The sequence below is a fragment of the Hyla sarda genome, chromosome 11, assembly GCF_029499605.1.
Source record: "Hyla sarda isolate aHylSar1 chromosome 11, aHylSar1.hap1, whole genome shotgun sequence".
Classification (NCBI taxonomy): domain Eukaryota; kingdom Metazoa; phylum Chordata; class Amphibia; order Anura; family Hylidae; genus Hyla; species Hyla sarda.
Genome location: NC_079199.1, coordinates 70,826,567 through 70,848,188, shown reverse-complemented (window position 1 = coordinate 70,848,188; position 21,622 = coordinate 70,826,567). Strand labels below are relative to the sequence as shown.

The 21,622-nt window shown below is 43.3% G+C and overlaps 1 protein-coding gene across 3 annotated transcripts in view; it reads right to left on the bottom strand.

The window, feature by feature from the left end:
* The window catches only part of SH2D2A (SH2 domain containing 2A), a 258,266-nt gene that overhangs the window by 32,529 nt on the left and 204,115 nt on the right, over nucleotides 1-21,622 (bottom strand). For 2 of the 3 annotated variants that reach the window (XM_056546543.1, XM_056546544.1), the window contains one exon: nucleotides 1,000-1,515. In XM_056546543.1, the coding sequence (XP_056402518.1) occupies nucleotides 1,000-1,515 (516 nt within the window). Of the gene's footprint in view, nucleotides 1-999; nucleotides 1,516-21,622 lie in introns of those variants that run through there. The other variant, XM_056546545.1, reaches the window with a different exon arrangement.

The window sequence follows — 21,622 nt, the reverse complement described above, 5'->3', positions numbered from 1 at the left end:
ATAATCCCACCCCCCCCACATCATCCCATTGTCATCATCCCACCCCCCCCTCATCATCCCCTTGTCATCATCCCACACCCCCCTTCATCATCACCACATATCATCAGCCCCCCCCCTTCATCATCACTGCTTGTCAATGTCTGATACAGTGGTCTTCAACCTGCGGACCTCCAGAGGTTTCAAAACTACAACTCCCAGCAAGCCCTGGCATCCATCGGCTGTCCAGGCTTGCTGGGAGTTGTAGTTTTGAAACCGCTGGAGGTCTGCAGGTTGAAGACCACTGCGGCCTTCGACATCATCCAGCCCCCTCTCACCCCGTTTAGTTCTGTACTCACCTCCGCTCGGCAGGACGTTAGGGTGCGCTGGTCCGGTGCTGCAGGACTGTCCGGTGGGGAGGTCGTTCGGTGGGATAGTGGTTCCGGGCTGCCATCTTCACCGGGGGGCCTCTTCTCCGCGCTTCAGGCCCTGAATAGAGGCGTTGCCTTGACCACGACGCAGAGGGACGTTGGTAATGAACGTACCTCTGCGTCGTCGTCAAGGCAACGTGACTATTCCGGGGCCGGGCCCGAAGCGCGGAGAAGAGGCCCCCCGGTGAAGATGGCAGCCCGGAACCACTATCCCACCGGACGACCTCCCCACCGGACAGTCCTGCAGCACCGGACCAGCGCACCCTAACGTCCCGCCGAGCGGAGGTGAGTACAGAACTAAAGGGGGTGAGAGGGGGCTGGATGATGTCGAAGGCCGCAGTGCTCTTCAACCTGCGGACCTCCAGAGGTTTCAAAACTACAACTCCCAGCAAGCCCGGACAGCCGATGGCTGCCCGGGCTTGCTGGGAGTTGTAGTTTTGAAACATCTGGAGGTCCGCAGGTTGAAGACCACTGAGGGCGGAGAGTTCACTCGAGTATAAGCCGAGGGGGGTGTTTTCAGCACGAAAAATTGTGCTGAAAAACTCGGCTTATACTCGAGTATATACGGTACTCGATAATACAAAACACTTACATTAGACCTTGAAAAATGTCCCCTTCTGGCTTCTTCCTGAGGAATTGCATCGTGCTTATGAGAATGGAATGATGCATGGAAAGCTGTGGACTTGGTCTTAATGGCTTTGGGTGCAGGATGAGGAAGAGTAGAAAGTCCAGTGTGACGGTTATTAGCTTCTCTGGACTGGGAAGATGGTATGGCATTTATATCCACCTCACTGTAAACATTCTCCAAATTGTCCTTACAAGATCCACGGCCTACAGCATAAAAGGCTATGGGCTCACTAACGTTATTGCTGCACTCCACTCTTGGTTGATTCCATAAAATTGGTACTGTGTATGTATGGCTCTCTTCTGAAGGGATGTGATTAGGTTTCACTGAACATGATTCTTCTTCATTTCTCTTATGATCTCCTGAAGGCTTCTTAACTGGTGCATAGACAATAAGCGGGTCCAGGTCTTGTGGACTTTGTATTGGGTCTTTCCTAAGAAATGATGGGACCTTCACTGCCGAGGAAGATGAAGCATATTCCACCTGTACAAAAAATAAAACAAAAACATCTTTGTTATTATATACTGATTATTATCAATCTTAACAGACATTTTGGTGTATTATATTTTTTTTTACCCAGAAGAATAAAAGCCAAGCATATAGCTATGGTGACATAATTTATCATTGTTGTCTTTAGAAAGTGTGTTTTGAATTGAAAGCATGCTGGGAGTTGTAGTTTTGCAACATCTGGATGTCCGCAGGTTGAAGACCACTGGTATAGGAGGTAGTACTCACATGTCCCCACCGCTCCGGACCCGTCACCACTCGTCCATCGCTGTCACCGCATCCCCGTGGTGTCCCTGATGCTCCAGACGTCTTCTTCCCCGCGATCCAGGCTCTCCTTCGCCATCATCACGTCGCTACACACGCCGCTCCTATTGTATGACGGGACGGCGTGCGCGACGACGTGATGATGTCGAAGGAGAGCGCCGGCCATGCAGGGGATCCCGGCACGGAGCAGACACCGAGGGGGCAGGTAAGGTCCCTCCCGGTGTCCTGTAAGCTGTTCTGGATGCCGTGGGTCCCAGACGTTGATGGCCGCAGGTATTCGCCGTATAAGACGCACCAAATTTCTCCCCCCGTTTTGGGGAAGAAAAAGTGCATCTTATACGGCCAAAAATACGGTATTTATCATTTGATAAATTTTGCAAACGTAAGCAAAAATAATAGATCGTTTCAGAACACCATTTTGTATGATTTCTCCTTTCCTCTGTAACTTTTCTCCTTTCCTCTGCAAAGTCGCACCTGTACAAAAATTGTGCTCTCCAAAGGCTGTTTTGTAAGCCAGGTCTTGAATAATGTTAATTTGTGGTGTTTTGGAGGTGTTTGCATCTTTTTGTGCGACATTTACACTTGATAAATCTATTACCACTACAAGTTGAAAACTGAGATAGACTTTTGCAAAGTTTATTAAGATAAACTGAGGAAGCCATTTCTGGTGAAATAATCGTTGGGGTAGGTGGCGCAGTGTCTTTGGATTTCATACATGCTGGTTGATATTCCTATTATTCTACTCCTTTGTTTATTCTTCTGCTTACCTAGTATTCATAGGGCTAGTCCTTATACTGCTATGGTCTGTATATTTATAATTTTTTGTGTGAAATACTGCCGGATGCTAATTGTTCCAGTCTGTGTATCAGTTATATTACCATATGTATCCAACACTAGCTCCACCATTTCATCTGTATCTACTGCTTATCAGTGCCATGTTCTCTCATATGCATGTGTATTTTAATTCTTATATTTTGAATCAATACATTTTTTCACATTTGTAATCAGTCACGTTATATAAACACTTATAAGACAAGGAAAAGCCCTTGCACCCCAAAAAATACATTAACCCCAAAGAGATGGATTTGTTAGGCCACAAACAATATCCGGATGATAATTATATCATATTTTATATATCAACTGGCTCCGGAAAGTTAAACAGATTTGTAAATTACTTCTATTAAAAAATCTTAATCCTTCCAATAGTTATTAGCTTCTGAAGTTTTCTGTCTAACTGCTCAATGATGATGTCACGTCACGGGAGCTGTGCATGATGGGAGAATATCCCTTGCATGATGGGAGAGTATCCCCATAGGAGCTGGACAGCTCCCGGGACGTGAGTCACCAGAAAGCAGTTAGACAGAAAACAGCAACTCAACTTCAGAAGCTAATAACTATTGGAAGGAGTAAGATTTTTTAATAGAAGTAATTTACAAATCTGAAGCAGAAAGGATTGGCTGGTTCTCAAGGACGGGGTAAGAAATAAATAATAAATAAATAAATAATAAGTAATAAGGTAAAAATAAATAGGTAATGGATGTGATGGTGTGTGTCAGTAAAGGATTGTGTGGATGTGAAGGAAAGCGGTGTTGGTTAGTGTTGGTGTGTTGTAACAAATGAATCCAGGGGTTAAATAGATATTAGTGTGTTGCAATAAATCATGTGCTGACCATGTCCAAAGTGTAACAATATTTATTTGATACAATACACGGCAGACGGTTTACTTCGCTACACAGCCGCCGAGCTGTACCTCCAGACGGCCGCCGAGCCGTCCATCATCTACTGTATAACATCTAAGACATTATACCAGCTTGTCCGGCACCTTTTATCTGTTTTATCATCAATGAGGAACTATTACAGTGACTAAATAGGAGTGGGCAAAAAACTGTGGTACTCCAGCGCCTGCAAGTGCACTGCAGGCGCTCCCACCACCCAACTAACATTTTCCATCTGTTCCTCATACCTCCTGAGACTGTTTGAGCTTGGTCCATTAATTTTAATTTTTAACTTTCATGTCAAATTATTTGAAGAGTTTTTTCTAACTTTTACTCTAAGCGCTGTAAGGTAGTGCCCCAGGATCCAGCACTTGTTTTATAGTGTTATGTATATGCATTGTATCAAATAAAAATTGTTACACTTTGGACATGGTCAGCACATGATTTATTGCAACACACTAATATCTATTTATCCCCTGAATTCATTTGTTACAACACACCAACACTAACCAACACCGCTTTCCTTCACATCCACACAATCCTTTACTGACACACACCATCACATCCATTACCTATTTATTTTTAACTTATTATTTATCTATTTATTATTTATTTCTTACCCAGTCCTTGAGAACCAGGCAATCCATTCTGCTTTATATTATTTTCTCCAGTGGTTTGAGGATACCATTTTAGGCTAATTTCTTGGACAATACACTACTTAGATAGATAGAATACCCCCACCTAGTGTTATTTGATATTAATTTACAAATCTGTTTAACTTTCTGGAGCCAGTTGATATATAAAAAACAGTTTTTGCCTGGAATACCCCTTTACGCACAACCAAGAGCATTACAGGATTAAATATATATGTTGTTACTATTGCACATATACCCCAAAGGCAATCAAAAGATTATCTATGTAAATCGTATTGTACATAGCAATGTGCTGCAGCAGCTATAAACATTTCAAATGATACTCATGAAAATAACCACATGAAATATCATAGTTATAAGTACTTGTAGTGGACATCTTGGATGTGCGATATGGGGACACCCACCAAACACCTTGACATATGTTTTGTTACCCACTTTGTCAGGAGGTGATCTACTTGTCCTGACATGAAAGGTAGTGATGTTGCGAACATAAAATTTTCCGCAAATGTTCGCGAACCGGCGAACCGCCATTGACTTCAATGGGCAAGTGAATTTTAAAACCCACAGGGACTCTTTCTGGCCACAATAGTGATTTAAAAGTTGTTTCAAGGGGACTAATACCTGGACTGTAGCGTGCTGGAGGGGGATCCATGGCAAAACTCCCATGGAAAATTACATAGTTGATGCAGAGTCTGGTTTTAATCCATAAAGGGCATAAATCACCTATTATTCCTCAATTTTTGGGAATAACGTGCTTTAGCCCCATTTAGGCAGCACATAGAGCCCCCCTTTAGGCATCACATAGTTAGATCCCCCCTTTAGGCAGCACATAGATTCCCCATATTAGGCAGCACATAGTTAGAGCCCCCTTTTAGGCAGCACATGGGTAGAGCCTACCTTTAGGCAACACATAGAGCCCCCTTTACGAAGCACATAGTTAGATCCCCCCTTTGGGCTTCACATAGTTAGAGCCCCCCTTTAGGCAGCACATAGAGCCCCCCTTTAGGCAGCACATAGAGCCCCCCCTTTAGGCAGAACATAGATCCCCCCATATTAGGAAGCACATAGTTAGAGCCCCCTTTTAGGCAGTACTGGTTTTATTTCACAGCCAAAAAAGGGATATTTTTTTTTAAATTTGAACAACTGTCACACCAAATGTGATTTGCACTAGTGTGACAATGAGCAAAAAAGGTTGCCAGTGGAGTTCCCCTTTTAAGTAGAGGTCCCCAACCAGGGTGCCTCCAGCTGTTGCAAGACACATGGACTGAACTTATAGCCCTTTTAATACTGTAGTTAGTTGCTTGAAGGAACTTAAGTTTTACACTGGAGTACCCCTTTTAACCAGCGGTTCCCTCCCAACCAGGGTGCCTCCAGCTGTTGCAAGACACACGGACTGATATTTGAGCCCTAAAAAGGGCTTTTTTGGGTGCTGTCCTTAAAGCAGATGTTAGACTAGTGCTTTAGGAGTAAAGTAGACCCTGAATACACCACCTAGCTACTTTCCCTATTACAGCAGGAGCAGCTTCTCTGTCCCTCCACTTTCTAAGCCTGCAGCATGCCGAATGATGGTAAAATGGCATCCGTGCAAGAGGTAGGAGGGTCTGGAAGGGAGGGACTGCTGCTGATTGGCTGTAATGTGTCTGCTGACTCTGACTCACAGGGTCAAAGTTTACCGCAATGTTAAAGTATAGGGGACGAATTGAACTTCACATATGTTCGCCCGGCCATGCGAGCGCGAACATGCTAAGTTCGCTGGGAACTGTTCGCCGGCGAACAATTCGCGACATCTCTAATGAAAGGATATGGAGTAGTGCATCACAGAATATAGTAGCATCTCTGTTGCGACAGGATCCAACATATCGCTTGGATGCACTGTATTAGTGCAGTGTGAACCCAGCCTTAGCCAGAGGGTGATGACTCCCTCCATTATGCAATCAAGCAATCACATATTCAAGGACCCTAGGGGGACTTTAATGAAGGAAATAAAGTAAAATGCAGTTTTTAAATAAAGTAAAATGCAGTTTTTAAAATGTAACAAAAAAAAACAAATTTTAAAAAAAGGTCAAAACCTGCTATATATCATACATAACTAAAATTCTGAACATAGAAAAAATATATAAATATTGTCGTGCCCGGAAATGTTTGAATTAATAAAATATGCAATTTTTATAGCACAGTAAACCATAGCTCAGCCTGCAAAAGAACAAGCCCTTTAATGCATTATATGGTACATTAAATGGGGTCATTATGCAACACTCATTAGGAAAGTGTGGGAATGGGCACAGTGCAATGTGGCATCTGTGGGCAGACTAGACTAACGGTGTAAAGTTGGCACCCCAGGCCAGTTAAGAGACAGCATAAGGGTGGGTCTCAAAGGAGTGATATATTCTAATTCATTGTGTTGTGGCCGCCATCTTAGAAAGAAAGATGTGCACAGAAAAACTCACAGTGGAACTACTGATCCCAAAGAGCTTTTACGCTACAACACAAAGCAGTTTGAGAAAACTATTGTGTAGTGCCTTACTGTGTCCAGTTGCTGCACTACAAATCCCAGCAGTCTGACAGCATGAGCCCATAGAAAGCTGTCACACTATATTACAGAGCAATTTAAGCAAAGCAATGTGCTGTGGGCTGACCTGTGTTTTACTTGTATTTTCTGAGTTAAACTAAATATAGATCATTTCTAGCTTGGTTTGCTAAAGTGAATCAGTCATGGATCAGTGAGGAATTCAAAAACCTGATTTAAAAACACTTCCTGCTGTCCACTTGCTACAACTACCACTAATCCACCCACCAGTGCCTGCTGACCGCTGGCAACAACTATCACTAGTCCACCAGTGCCTGCTGGCCACTACAACTACCACCAGTCCCCAACCCTTAGTGCTGCTACTACCAGCCAGGCCTACACGTACATAACCCATGATCCCATTTTTCCAGCTTTTTATACAAAAGTTATTTCTTTTTTTTTGTATTTTGGGAAACCAATCCTGTTACAACTCCCAAAAAGGAGAACTTTTGGAATGTTTGGAAAAAACCACTGCATCTTCTCTTGCTAGACTCAAGACCTGTTGCTACACCAAAAAAGATGGAATTTTGATACCTCCATGTGCATCTTAACACTGGTAGGTATCTGCCAACAAAAAGGAACACGTTATGCACCTTTAATTTAATATTTAAAAGCATGCAAAAAAAAAATACTGGTCAAATGAGTTAATAGGGCTGTATTAGATGGGGAGAATGCATTGGAACTGTTCATTTGAACTGTAGTACTGCTAAATATTTGTTGGAGTGCCATGGATGGCGACACTACCTGATGCATTTGGTATTTTGTTGAAATCCGTCCATTCATTGTGTTGATACAGTGTTAGTAATATTATCTCATAGTTGACATTTTCTGGTATCTGCTGGGTCATCTATTCTACCTTGGTGGACTATAGATCGTAATCTTTCTATGTAGGAGTTTTATATTTATTGTGTATATAGTTTTTTTTCTTTTGGTGGTTGTTTTTGGTACATGATCTTGGAGTGTTGTTAAGTGTGTTGTTAACATCCCCTGTTCTGTCTCTGGTCCTAGTTTTTTTTTTTTTTTTTATCCCTCACCTTATTATAGTTAAGGGAATGTTACCGTGGCTGAGGCCACCTTGTTAAGGAGGTGGGTCCCTCAAAAGGCAGGGACAGCAGGTGGGGAGGAAATAGAGTTAGAGGGCACAATGTTGCCTTTTCTCTTCTATTACATCATTTGGTAACTCCTGGCCCCTGTGGTATTTTATATCTATCACATGTGGTATTTTACATCTATCCAATATCTGCTAGATGGTACCTTTGACATTTAAATAAAGAAAAAGAAAAAAATGTGTGCAGCTCACAGAAATAATGTCCGAGGTATCTGTGGTTATTTACCGATACCCAGCGGTTAATTTGGAACAATCTATATATATATAAAACTCAATGTGTGTGTGCATGTATGTATGCATGTTCCACAAAAACATCCAAACGGCTAAAGATATTAACATGAAACTTGGCACACATGTTACTTATATGTCAACAACAAACATAGGATAGGTAATTTAACCCTTACTCACCCCCATTTGCCAGAGGCGGGGGTTATGTTTAAAGTCCCATACAACTCTATGGGAAATATATGTTACTGCATAACTTCCAAACGGCTAGAGATATTTCGATAATACTTGGTCACATGTTACTTATATGTCCACTTAAAATATAGAATAGTTAATTCAACGGTTTCTGATTTCAGTTAACTGATTTCGGTGCTCATGATTCAGTCATTTCCGAGGTAGGGAACAGTGCAGACTAGTGGTAACTCAAACACTGTCCCTACTAATATGGTGGCCTAAATGGGGCCCCCGTACTGGGCGATGTTCCCTATACTAAGCTTAGTGCATGAGACATCACAGAAGTCAGACAGGCCAGGTCTGCAACATACAGACAAATACAAAAGTGCATAACGTGCAAAATCATAAGGAATTAACTATGGACAAGTCAGAAACCAACAATCAGGACAAGTAAGGGTCAAACCTAGAGAGTAACATTAATATTTAAATCACATGTCAGAAAAAAAAGCGATAATGTTTCATCAAAACAAGAATGGTACAGATAAAAACTACAGATCACAAAAAATGCTGTAGGGGGCAGGATAGGGCAATTTTCAAGATACTTATTATGTTAAAAAAGTTTAGTAATAGTATTATGTTAAAAAATTTAGTAACAGTAAATCATGTAAACATGGGTATTATTTTAATCATATTGACCCACAGAATAAAGAAAACATATACCGTAAAGCATACAGTGTAAAAACGAAACCTCCCAAAATTAGCAGTTTTCTTTTTAATTTCCTTCCACAAATTATAATTTTGGGTTTTGTCATAGATTTTATGGTAAGATGAAAGGTATCATTACAAAGTACAGTTGGTTGCACAAAAAACAATCCCTCATATCGGTCTATAGATGGAAAAAGAAAGTTATGCCTCTTAGAACACAAGGGGGTAAAACAAATAATGCAGAATGGTCTGTGTCCTTAATAATTCGATTTCCACAAATGTTTTATGATGGCAACAGTCTCAACACCTTATAGTCCCTTCATGAAAATAAGTGAGGGATTTATAATGAACTCTCTGTAGTGATTTGGTAAGCACTACAGTAAAGTGGGGAAATTCTCTATTTCCTGTCCCTACAGTATTGTGGAAGCATCCTTCTAAGGCTGGGTTCACATATGTCTGGAATCCGGCATAGGTGAACTCAGCCTAAATCTCGACGCAATTCATGACAACGTGTGTCAGTTGTCATCAGTTGTATGGCATCCGGTGTCCTTTGTTTCTGACACCAGACAAGGGAACGCAGCAAGCTGCATTCCCTTGTCCAGGGCTTTCCAGCATGTCCAACCATCCGGCGTCAAAATTGGGAAACTGGATGATTGTGAACTGTCCCATACAAAATTTACTGCTACTTCTATTAAACTTGGAGATTTATAACAAACCCATATCAGTATTTTATTACTTACAGTGGGGATCAGAAGTTTGGTCACCAAAGGTAAAAATTTGTATTAATGTGCATAAAGAAGCCAAGGAAAGATGGAAAAATCTCCAAAAGGCATCAAATTACAGATTAGACATTCTTACAATATGTCAATAAAAGTTAGATTTTATTTTCATCATTTACACTTTCAAAATAACAGAAAACAAAAAAAATGGCGTCTGCAAAAGTTTGGGCACCCTGCAGAATTATGACCTCAACATAATTGAAAATCTACGGATAGACCATAAAAGAGCAGTGCGTGACAGACAGCCCAGAAATCTCAAAGAACTGGAAGACCTTTGTAAGGAAGAATGGGCAAAGATCCCTCAAACAAGAATTAAAAGACTCTTGGCTGGCTACAAAAATCGTTTACAAGGTGTGATACTTGCCAAAGGGGGCAGTACAAGATATTAACTCTGCAGGGTGCTCAAACTTTTGCAGACGCCATTTTTTTGTTTTCTGTTATTTTGAAAGTATAAATGATGGAAATAAAATCTAACTTTTATTGACATATTATAAGAATTTCTAATCTGTAATTTGATGCCTTTTGGAGATTTTTCAATCTTTCCTTGCTTCTTTATGCACATAAAAACAAATTTTTACCTTGGGTGCCCAAACTTTTGATCCCCACTGTACTAGCTGAGTACCCAGCGTTGCCCAGTTTTTCCTTCCTAATCCTTGTTGGGGAGGAAAATCAATATCTCAACCTCATATCCCATCCTCCTATCATGACCTCATATACCGACCTCACATCCCGTCCTCATATCTTGTCCTCAGGTGGGGCTGATTTGTGATGAAGATATTGTAAGCTGAAAATAGAAGGGGACGTGGCTTTGTGAGACTGGGCGTGATTTGCAAGCCAGACAGATGCTCAAAAAGGGTAGATAATAAAAGGGGTGGGGCTTACAATGTGGGTGTGTCTTTGTGAGATGTGGTGTGGCTTGAAAGTCGGATTGACACATTCACCAGTAGATGCAGAGCGGAGCTTGTGGAGTAAGATACTGGAAGTCCCATAAAGTTGCATGGGACTTGAAACAAAAACCCATCTTTTATATAAGGGTGTAGGTAAGGGTTAATTTAACTATTATTTATTTTAATTCAACATATAAGTAATATGTGTACCAGGTATTATTGAAACATCTCCAGCCGTACGGAAGCTATGTGGGAACATACATTTTCCATTGATTTGCATGGGACTTTAAACAAAAACCCCGACCCTCACAAATGGGGTAGTTAAAGGTTAAATTAACTATCCTCTATTTTAAGTGGACATATAAGTAACATGTGACCAAGTATTATCAAAATATCTCCAGCCGTCTGGAAGTTATGCAGTAACATATATTTCCCATAGACTTGTATGGAACTTTAAACAAAAACCCCGACCCTGGCAAATGGGGGTGAGTTAGGGTAAAATCATCTATCCTATGTTTGTTGTTGACATATAAGTAACAGGTGTGCAAGTTTCCTGTTAATATCTTTAGCCGTTTGGATGTGATGCTGGAACATACATACATACATTCACACACACACACACACACACACACACACACACAGACACACACACACACACACACACACACACACACACACATTGGGGGACAAGTATCATTATTTGTGTATGGTAGAAGCAGTTTACCCCTTTTGTTGACTTCTAAATTATGTGCAGATGCGCTAAATTTATCAATCTTGAGCAATGAGTTTCATAAATTGCGGGCAAATATAGTAATCTCCTCATACCTCAACCATACACTGTCGCTCTATTTTGTATATGCTTTGTCTGTAGCGTATTGGAACATATTTAAATCGTAACCGTGGCCCTATTTTCTAAATTTTAAGGTCCAGTGTTTCCTTGTAAATATTTTCAACATCCCTGTTGTCCTACAGAGAAGTAACCAACATTTGTTTTTTAGGTAGATGTCTAATAACAACCTTAAAGGGGTACTCCGCACCTGGCATCTTATCCCCTATCCAAAGGATGTCAGATCGCCGCGGTCCCGCTGCTGGGGACCCCCGGGATTGCCGCTGCGGCACTGCGCTATCATTGCAGCACAGAGCGAGTTCGCTCTGTGCGTAATGACGGGCGATACAGGGGCTGGAGCAGCGTGACGTCATGGCTCCGCCCCTCATGACCTCACGGCCCGTCGCCTTAATGCAAGTCTATGGCAGGGGGCGTGATGACCGCCACGCCCCCTCCCATAGACTTGTATTGACAGGGCGGGGCGTGAGGTCACGATGGGCGGGGCCATGACGTAATGATGCTCCGGCCCCTGTATTGCCCGTCATTACGTGCAGAGCGATCTCGCTCTGCGCAGTAATGATAGCGGGGTGCTGCAGCAGCGATCCCCGGGGTCCCCAGCAGCGGGACCCAGGCGATCTGACATCTTATCCCCTATCCTTTGGATAGGGGATAAGATGTCTAGGGGCGGAGTACCCCTTTAATGGATCTGGTCCTGCATGGGATGATGCCTTTGTTATCTTTGCACTTTGAGAAGATCAAGATCAATATCCAATATATAGGAAACATTACAGACAATCATAAAAGTATTTAAACTAATAAAGAATGTCAGGAAAATTGATTGAAGGAGAGAGAGAGAGAGAGAGAGATTTTCCCTCCCTTTATTTCCTCCCATAGAGACTACACATGTTCAGGGCTGCCATATTCAGGGCTGTTCAGGGCTGACTTATTAGAACACATTATATTATTATAGAACACAACTCAAATCCTGGGCCTCCTCCGTTGTGACCTGCCCGAACTCTGCCTCCCAGGGCCAGTCCCAAACAAAAAACAATGACATCACTCATTTTACCATCAAATCTATGATAAAACAAAAAAATTGTATCTGTGGGGCAAAATTGAAACAAAAAAAACACCATTACTTTTCGGGCTTCCATTTCTACACAGTGCACTTTCAGGTAAAATGGACACTTTATCTAAAGTCTGTCGGTCTATAGATATTAAACAGTACCCAAATTATTTAGGATTTGTTTTATTTTACTACTTTAAAAAAAAATTATAACATTTTGTATGAAAATTAGTATGCCTTAAATCTTTGTATTCTAAGCCCCTTAATTCTTTTTCCATAAACAAGGCTGTATTTTTTTTTCTGTGCTGTGATCCAAAGTTTTTATTGATACCATTTTTGTTTTGATGAGACTTTTTGATCCCTTTTTATAAATGTTTTTCTGTTATATAAAGTGACCAAAAATATTCAACTTTGGATTAGGTATTTTTTTACATTGACTGTGTGGTTTAGCCACTTAAGGATGCAGGGCGTACACGTACGCCCCTGTTCCCGAGTCCTTAAGTACTCAGGGCATACAGGTACGCCCTGCGTTTCTCCAGTCCCCACCGCTCGCCGGGCGGGGACCAGACTGGGATGCCTGCTGAGATTGTTCAGCAGGCATTCCGGCATATCGCCGAGGGGGGGGGTCCGGTCTGTCACGCACCAGGGTGGAGGCTGTCACAGAGCTGGAAGTGGATCCTCCACCTGTGTGGCTGATGACTCGGACTGTATCGGGGAGTGCAGTCTAAGGTGCTCCTGGTTTTCACTAGAGCCCGCCGCAAGGCAGGATGGGCTTGCTGCAGCAGGCGACACCCAGGTCGCTACCCCCCCCCCCCCGACACCGCTCGACCACACAGGTAACTGGGCAAGGCGAGGTACAGAAGGATGAGCCTGTAGCATAGTGAAACGTGGCAGAAGGTCAAGGCAGGCGGCAAAGGTTTGTAGTCAAAAAACGTAGCAGGAAGGTCTGGATACACGAGAATGGCAAACAGGCAATGGGTACGCTTTCTCTCAGGCAAATGGCACTGAAGATCCGGCAGGGAAGTGTGGGAGGTTCAGGGACTTTATAAGGTAGTGTTAGGTGCAAACAGTAATTATGGGCATACTTGCCCTTTAAATCTCAGAGCTCTGTCGTGTGCGCACCCTAGGAGATGGGGCAGACTGGGATTCGCATGCGGGCAAGTCCCGCAATGCGCATCCCGGCCCTGGCCATGCTGACATGTGCGACTGGAGCGCAGGCTGTAAGACGGTCATTTCAGACCGTTGATCTGCGGCGATTCCGTTCCCCGCTGGGCAGGGATTGGAGCCAGATGCCTGCTGAAATCATGAGCATCCCTCATATCAGCGATCGGCGCAGATCAAAGGTAAATACAAACCGGTGATCTGCAGCGATTCCGGGTCATCTGGGTCACTTGACCCGATGACCTAGATAAGGATGATGATCGGTGGTTTAATATACACCAACGATCATCATCCGTACTGTTCTAGGAGGTGGCAGTGTGGCCACCCCCCAGCACAGCTGTGATTAGGCGGCCATAGTGATCGCACGAATCACGGCAGTATGGGGAGGGGGGAGGTGAGTGAAGGTGCATGCTGCTCTGTTCTGCCCACCACACATCTGTAAGCTGGTGAACAGGATGGAGCCCCGTGCTGCCATCTTCCCCCTTCAGAAGAAAAAAAGTGTTTTTCACCACTATTTCAGTGCCATCAGGCACTATTAGCAATTAGGGACAGCTTTAGGTTAGATGGGGAGAGATTAGGTGGCGGGGAGAGATTAGGTGATAAAAAATAGGTAGGTAGGTGTCCGCTGGTCCGTTGCACCTTAAGCTGCGTGACCCAGGTTCTACAGGGTCGCTGTGGTTTGCCCCCAGCTTTTTTTTTGGAGGTACAACTTTTTTCTTGTGCTAAACGTGTGGCCGGGCCCTCTTAGCTATAAAACAGCGGTCCGCCACTATTAGCTAAAGCACACCCGCCACTGATCAGTCCCGTAGTACTGATCAGTGTTTTTTTTGTGAAGAAGGCACTTTTTGGGGATTAAAGTGTCTTTTTTATTTTATTTTTTGAACCTATAGGCGATCCTTGCCACCAGTAGCAGGCCTGTGCTGTGTGGACAGATCGTGCATCTGTGTGCAGCTGGCCCCACAGCTGTCAGTGATTTATCACTGATCAGCGGTTTTTTTTTTCAGGCAGGTGCTTTTTTTCAGGTTTTAATAGTTTTTTTTATTTTAGTTTTCGTGTTTTTTTCTGTGGGAGTCTGTGTACGTGCCACCAGCCACTGTTCTGCACCCCCTACTGCCACCAAGCGCTAATCAGTGTGCACACAACTGATTAGGTAAATGCTTTTTTTCCTTTTTGGCACAGGGTTTTTTGTGCTAGAAGTCTTTTTTATTTTTAAGTTTCTTTTTCTTTTCTTTTTTTAGTTTAGTTTTTATTTAATATTTTTATATTTTTGTTCTTAGGGCGGGTTAGTTAGTAGATTAGGGCGGGTTATGGTGGTAGTCCTGCACCACACCACACGCAGCATGCACATCATTAAATCCCCCCCCCCATATATTTATATACATATACACTTCACCCCCCCCCCCCCCATCAGAGCAGGGAAATGGCCCGCAGGCCATTTTCAGCTGAGGAGGCATATGCCATACTTGCCTCCGACACTGAAAGCACCACGGAGGACGAGGAAGTCTAGACCTTCTATATTTCCTCATCCTCCTAGTCATCTTCTGATGATGAGCCACCAAGGGTACAGACTCGCTGCCATGCGAGGCCCCAAACCTTCTCTGCTCCGGACCATGTGCCCCATGCTAGTATGAGTCCCCCTGGCGCTCATACTAGACAACCCCCCCAGCCAAGTTTACTGGTGCACCGTACCGGCGAACTTGTCTGGACTCAGCCAGCGGACCACAAGCCTGTGATTCCTGAGTTTGTTGGCAAGTTCGTCGGGTTCACTGAAATGGACTATTTGAGTTTTTTTTTCAGTGACGACTTTGTCAATCTGATGGTTGACCAGATGAACCTGTACGCCCAACAGTTCGTCACTGCAAACCTGGGCTCATTTTTAGCTAGACCCAATGGATGTTATGCCGTCAATGCAGCCGAAATGAGGACCTTTTGAGGCCTTGTGCTGCATATGGGTCTAGTTAAAAAACCCAGTGTCAGGCAGTACTGGAGCGGGGACATCCTCTACCAGACCGCGCTCTACAGTATGGCCATGACACATCCTCGGTTCGAGGCCCTTCGGAAATGTTTGCATTATGCTGATAATGCGGCCAAATTTTGGGAGGCCTATGTCCCTGGTCGGGAGGTCGCTATTGATAAGTTATTGATTGATCAGCTTTAAGGGGAGACTCAGCTTCTGGCAATAAATCCCAACCAAGCGAGAGCCGTATTGCATTAAAATGTATAAACTTTGCGAGAGTAGCTGGAAAATTGTTTGAGGCCTTTTGCACCCATTGCTAGATAAAGGTTACCACCTTTACGTGGATAAATTACACTAGTATCCCTCTCTTCACATCCCTCGCCGCCAGATCCACGGTCGCTTGTGGGATAGTCCAGAAGAATCAAAGAGGCCTTCCGCCCCATCCCCTACATACTCCTATCCCCGGGGTGAGTCCTGTGCCTTTTCCCATGAAAACCTATTGCTGGTCTGGCATAAGGACAAGAGGGATGTCCTTATGCTCACCACAATTCAAGAGAACGGCAGCACCCCTGTCCCTGTGCGAGGTACCGTGGGACCGGTCCTCAAGCCTGATTGTATTCTGGACTACAATCGGTATATGGTAGGAGTTGATCTCTCTGATCAATTCCTCAAGCCATATGATGCCATGCAGAAAACACAGACATGGTACAAAAAAGTTACTGTCTACATGGTACATGTCCCAGTTTGCTGGCAACACAGGGACATTCCTGGAGTTCTAAGAGGAAGGTCTAAAGGCCCTCCCTTATCTTTGGTGACCGCCAAAGAGCGGGTGAGAGCACCTCTGGAACTTCACTTCCCCGGATCATCCCCGGCCAACACTTTTCAGGTGAGGTCCTCCACCTGAGGGGCATTCGGAAGGACCACACCACTCAGTGTGACACTTGCCGGGCCTCTGCATTAAAAATAATCAAATAAAAAAATGATCACACATCCATGGAGCACTACATTTTTGATCCTATTTCCTAATTTAAATTCCCCAGAACTATACACCAATGTACCAGTCCAGAGTACATTGTCTTCCAAGTTTTAAAACCAAAACAATTGCCCATAGCAACCAATCAGCTCTCCACTTAAATTTTTAACAAGGCCTCTGTAAAATGAAAGAAGCGATCTGATTGGTTACTATGGACAACTGGACAACTTTTCCTTTGCACTGGTTTTGATAAATCTCACCCATTGTATTTGTGAATCAATATATAATTTATTTGGAATATCCATTTTCCTTACAAGCAGAGAGTTTCAAAGTTAGAAAAATACAAAATTTTTCACCAAGAAAGGATGCAAGTAATGACAAAAATTTACCACTATGTTAAAGTAGAATATGTCATGAAAAAACTGTCTCGGAATCAGAATAAAAGGTAAAAGCATCTTGGAGTTATTAATGCATAATACATAAAGTGACAGTGGTCAGAATTGCAATAAAGGGCAGAGTCCCTATCCTAAGGATCGCCGGGGGGGGGGGGGGGAGGGGTCCCGTCCGCTTGGGCCCCTGGGATCTCCTGTATGGGGCCCGGACAGCCCGCGGGTAGGGGGCGTGTTGACCACCGCACGAAGCAGCGGCTTATACGCCTCCTCAATACAACTATATGGCAGAGCCTTCGGCAATCTCCGGCTCTGCCATAGAGTTGTATTGAGGGGGCGTGTTGGTCGTCGCTTTGTGCTGTGGTCAACACGCGCAATCTGGCCAGTGAGTCGGGGCCCTGTACAGGAGATCGTGGGGGGCCTCAGCGGTCGTACCCCGTGATCTGAAACTTATCCCTTATCCTTAGGATAGGGGATAAGTTTTTCAATACTGGACTACCCCTTTGAGGTAAAAAAAAGGCTGGGTCCTTAAAAGGTTAATTAACATTATATTTTAATGTTAATATTTTAATATTTTTACACATGCAGTGATGCCACATAAGTTAATGTTTTTTTTTTGTTTGTTTTTTTTTACATAATTTTATTTAAAAAAAAAAAGAAAAAGGGGGGGGATTCAAACTGTTATTGGAGGCCTTTTCACATTTGTTAACTACTTAATTTTTTACACTTTCATGATATAACTGGAGCAGGACTAAGCCGTACAGGTCGGCCAGATGTCCTAAAGAGGTTAATTCTCGATGGGTATTGTTACGTTATGCGCTCTGGTCGCACACGCTGTCCGGGAGCGCAGAGTCCCGGTAACCGGCTGCTGCTGGCGGGGCTGGGTCTTGCATCGCGGGATGCGCCCGCATGCGAGTCCCAGTACGTCACTCACCTGGTGCTTCTCCTGCCCCCCCCCCCTCTGCCTCTCTGCTCTGGCGCACGTGTCCCCGTCCCCTAGGGTGCGTGCAATCCAGAGCTTTAAGATTTAAAGGGCCAGTGCGCTCATTAGTGTAATTTACCTGTGGCTCATTGATAAATTCCTCCACCCTCCTCACTTCCCTGCCGGATCTTTATTGCCTTGAGCCTGAGAGAAAGCATTCCTGTTATTGCCTTGCTGTGTATCTAATCCTTTGCTCCGTGACCTGACCTTGATCCTTGCCGCCTGCCTACTGACCATTTGCTATGTTCCTGACTACGCTGCTGTGCTGCCTGCCCTGACCTTCTGCTATCCTGACTAGGAGCTGTCTTATTCCTCCTGTGCCTTGCATCTCCTTAGCCGCCTGTGTGGTCGAGCCGTGCCATGGGAAGCGACCTGGGTGCCGCCTGCCGCAGCAAGTCCATCCCGCTTTGCGGCGGTCTCTGGTGAAAACCAGCGGCATCTTAGACTCCACTCCCTGGTACGGTCCGAGTCATCTGCCACACAGGTCCAGCGGATCCACATACACCGGGTTTCCTGTCTTCTGAAACGTGAGTGTTACAGGTATATGTACTGTTTCATATAGTATGGGGGCCCAAAATAGTTTGGGTAGGCCACTCTGTTAATAGTTGCATCCCTGTAGTTGTTGTAAACCCCTCAGAAGGGTATAAGACTATATTGAGGCAACTTTTAGCAAGAAGGAGCTTACAACAACTGTATCTCACTACTAATTATTGGCCAAACAACACGCTCGAGCTGTTGACAGATAATTGATAATACTTTACTTTTATTGTGTGCTTATAAAATATAACATGAGAACATAACGTTTAAAAACACACCTCATAAAGTGTCAATATTCAGTAATTAATATTCTATGATCACTACTCACTCAATGCACCACTAATAATCCCAGCTACCAAGACGGACGACACTATATTGGCCCTTTATAGAATATGGGGCGTATTATCAAAAGGCCTCCACTAAGCATATATCAGTACAAGGATATTAATATTTATATATATATATCCTTGGTTGGTATCCAATCCACCACTTGCTACTGCGGTGGTTGGAGACCGATATAGAATCAGGTGAAAACAGTCTCCAGCACTGTGTATCAGAGCTGGCTGGTTGTAGGGATAAGCCAGCCCCGCACCACGCTGTGCACTGCGGGTGTGGGCTGGATAGAAGTGCAGAGATCATGAATTAAGTTCATTGTATTCACTGTATGTGATTATATTCACACAATGAGGTGCAAGTTTAAAATGAACTGCTGTCACCCCGACATGTTTCGCCCCTCACAGGGCTTTATCAAGGAGACAAACGGCAGCAAAGCTTGATAAAGCCCTGTGAGGGGCGAAACATGTCGGCGTGACAGCAGTTCATTTTAAACTTGCACCTCATTGTGTGAATATAATCACATACAGTGAATACAATGAACTATTAACTAATTCACGATCTCTGCACTTCTATCCAGCCGACACCTGCAGTGCACAGCGTGGTGTGGGGCTGGCTTATCCCTACAACCAGCCAGCACGGATACACAGTGCTGGAGACTGTTTTCACCTGATTCTATATCGGTCTCCAACCACCGCAGTAGCAAGTGGTGGATTGGATACCAAGCAAGGATATATATAAATATTAATATCCTTGTACTGATATATGTTTAGTGGAGGCCTTTTGATAAATACGCCCCATATTCTATAAAGGGCCAATATAGTGTCGTCCGTCTTGGTAGCTGGGATTATTAGTGGTTCATTGAGTGAGTAGTGATCATAGGATATTAATTACTGAATATTGACACTGTATGAGGTGTGTTTTTAAACGTTATGTTCTCATGTTATATTTTATAAGCACACAATAAAAGTTAAGTATTATCAATTATCTGTCAACACGCTTATAAGAGATTTTTTTTTAACCCCTATGGGTTAATTTGTTGTTTAGGTACAACAACTGTATGGGGTCAACTTGCCCCTATATATTTGTTACAGACCCCTCTGTGCTGCTCACAGTTTTCCTCATATAGTTGTAGGCCACAGCCCCAGGTAGCATTTATTTTATAAAAAATTTTTTTAACTTCTATAACCTGACCTCAGCCTGTCAGGTATTATCCGCTCAGGGCAGGCGCTGCTCCCCTTTGTAGCCAGCTGACTTCTCCAAGGAAGGTTTACTCTTCAGAATTCAGTCCACACACAGAATGCAGCTCAGCTTCACCTCCGCTACAGTGCTACTGAGCTGAAGTCAGGGGCGTGCTAATGATTAGCGCAGCTGTTGTGCCTGCGCATGCCACATTAATTACACTACCTCCCGACGGCTACTGCTATTTTGAGGTGGCAGCAGCTGCTGGCCCCAGAGAGATATGTGTTCATTGCCATGACAGGTAATTTAGGAAACAGTCTAACTAAAGAACAAACAGGCTGAGATACTTTCTTAGAACAAAATAACAATAATGTATATGTATAAATAGAGAATCGCCCTTTACCTCCTTTGTTGAACATGATGGACATGAAAAAATAGGAAAATAAAAATCCAGGTGATACATTCATATTAAGGTACCATTGTACCCAGTGATGACAGGTCAAATTTGACAACTCTATGGATCGCAAAATTGATACCACAGAATAATACTCTGCTTCAGCTCACACTAAGACTGCATTGTCTTCTTTTACTGTTGCTAAAGAATCCTCAATTCTGTTCCTATACATAGAGTAAGACATTGACTGAGGGAAATGCAGAGAGGATAGTGTCAAAAATGTCAAACAAGTTGCTCTGGTCTCTGCTTTTAAGTGATCTCTGTTCAGCAAGTGTTCTATGACGCACTATACTGCAAGGAGGAGATCTCTTTGGATTAAACCATGAGAAATTAATGTCCAATCTAAAAAATGTTGTGCACCATAGAAAACCAGCCTAATAGGCTTTTTGGAGCTGAGATATTCTAGCCTAAGCAAACAGAGGATCCAGAAGTTAGAGAAAAGATTTAATCCACAAGGAGGTTCCTCCTCTGCAAGTTAGGCTTCTGACACCTCTGGCCTCTAGCTAAATTAAGTCCTATAATGTCTAACCTAAATTATTTACTCAGATGCAGGTGCTAAAGGAAGTACAAAAAGTCTGTTTGACTAGGGATTCATTCCAGTTTCGCAAATTCCAGAGCATCAAAACAATTTAAAGACTATAACAGATCTTAGTTACCTTAATAATAAAGAGAAGGTTTTTAGTGCCAATGCATCCTCAACAGGATGGGGCAAAGGGTGAAATGCAATTTGGCCTCCAATAAAAATGGTGCTATCCTTCAACAACAGAAAGACTATAGCTGTTCAGAAGTCTCTATCTCATTTCTTCCCATCCATCCAGAGATGACAAGACTACATTATCTTACACCAGAAAGGTACAAAATCGATTACCCTTCTTATAGAAGTGAAACCAATCTTTACTTGAAAGATAAAAAACAGGATGCACTCCGTGGTGTAATACCCTCAGCACAGTGGTTACGTTATATATGAACTGGGCTTACCGCAGAAAATTGTACTTTAGACCTAGTACAACAATGGGGTTTTGTATATCAAAGTGGTGGTCCCTGCAACCACTCCACGCAATTAAGAACAGCATAAACCAACGATCCTTCCTCCAAACACACAGCGGGATGAATCAGGTGCTAAGACCAAGTAAAAGGTAAGTGAGGT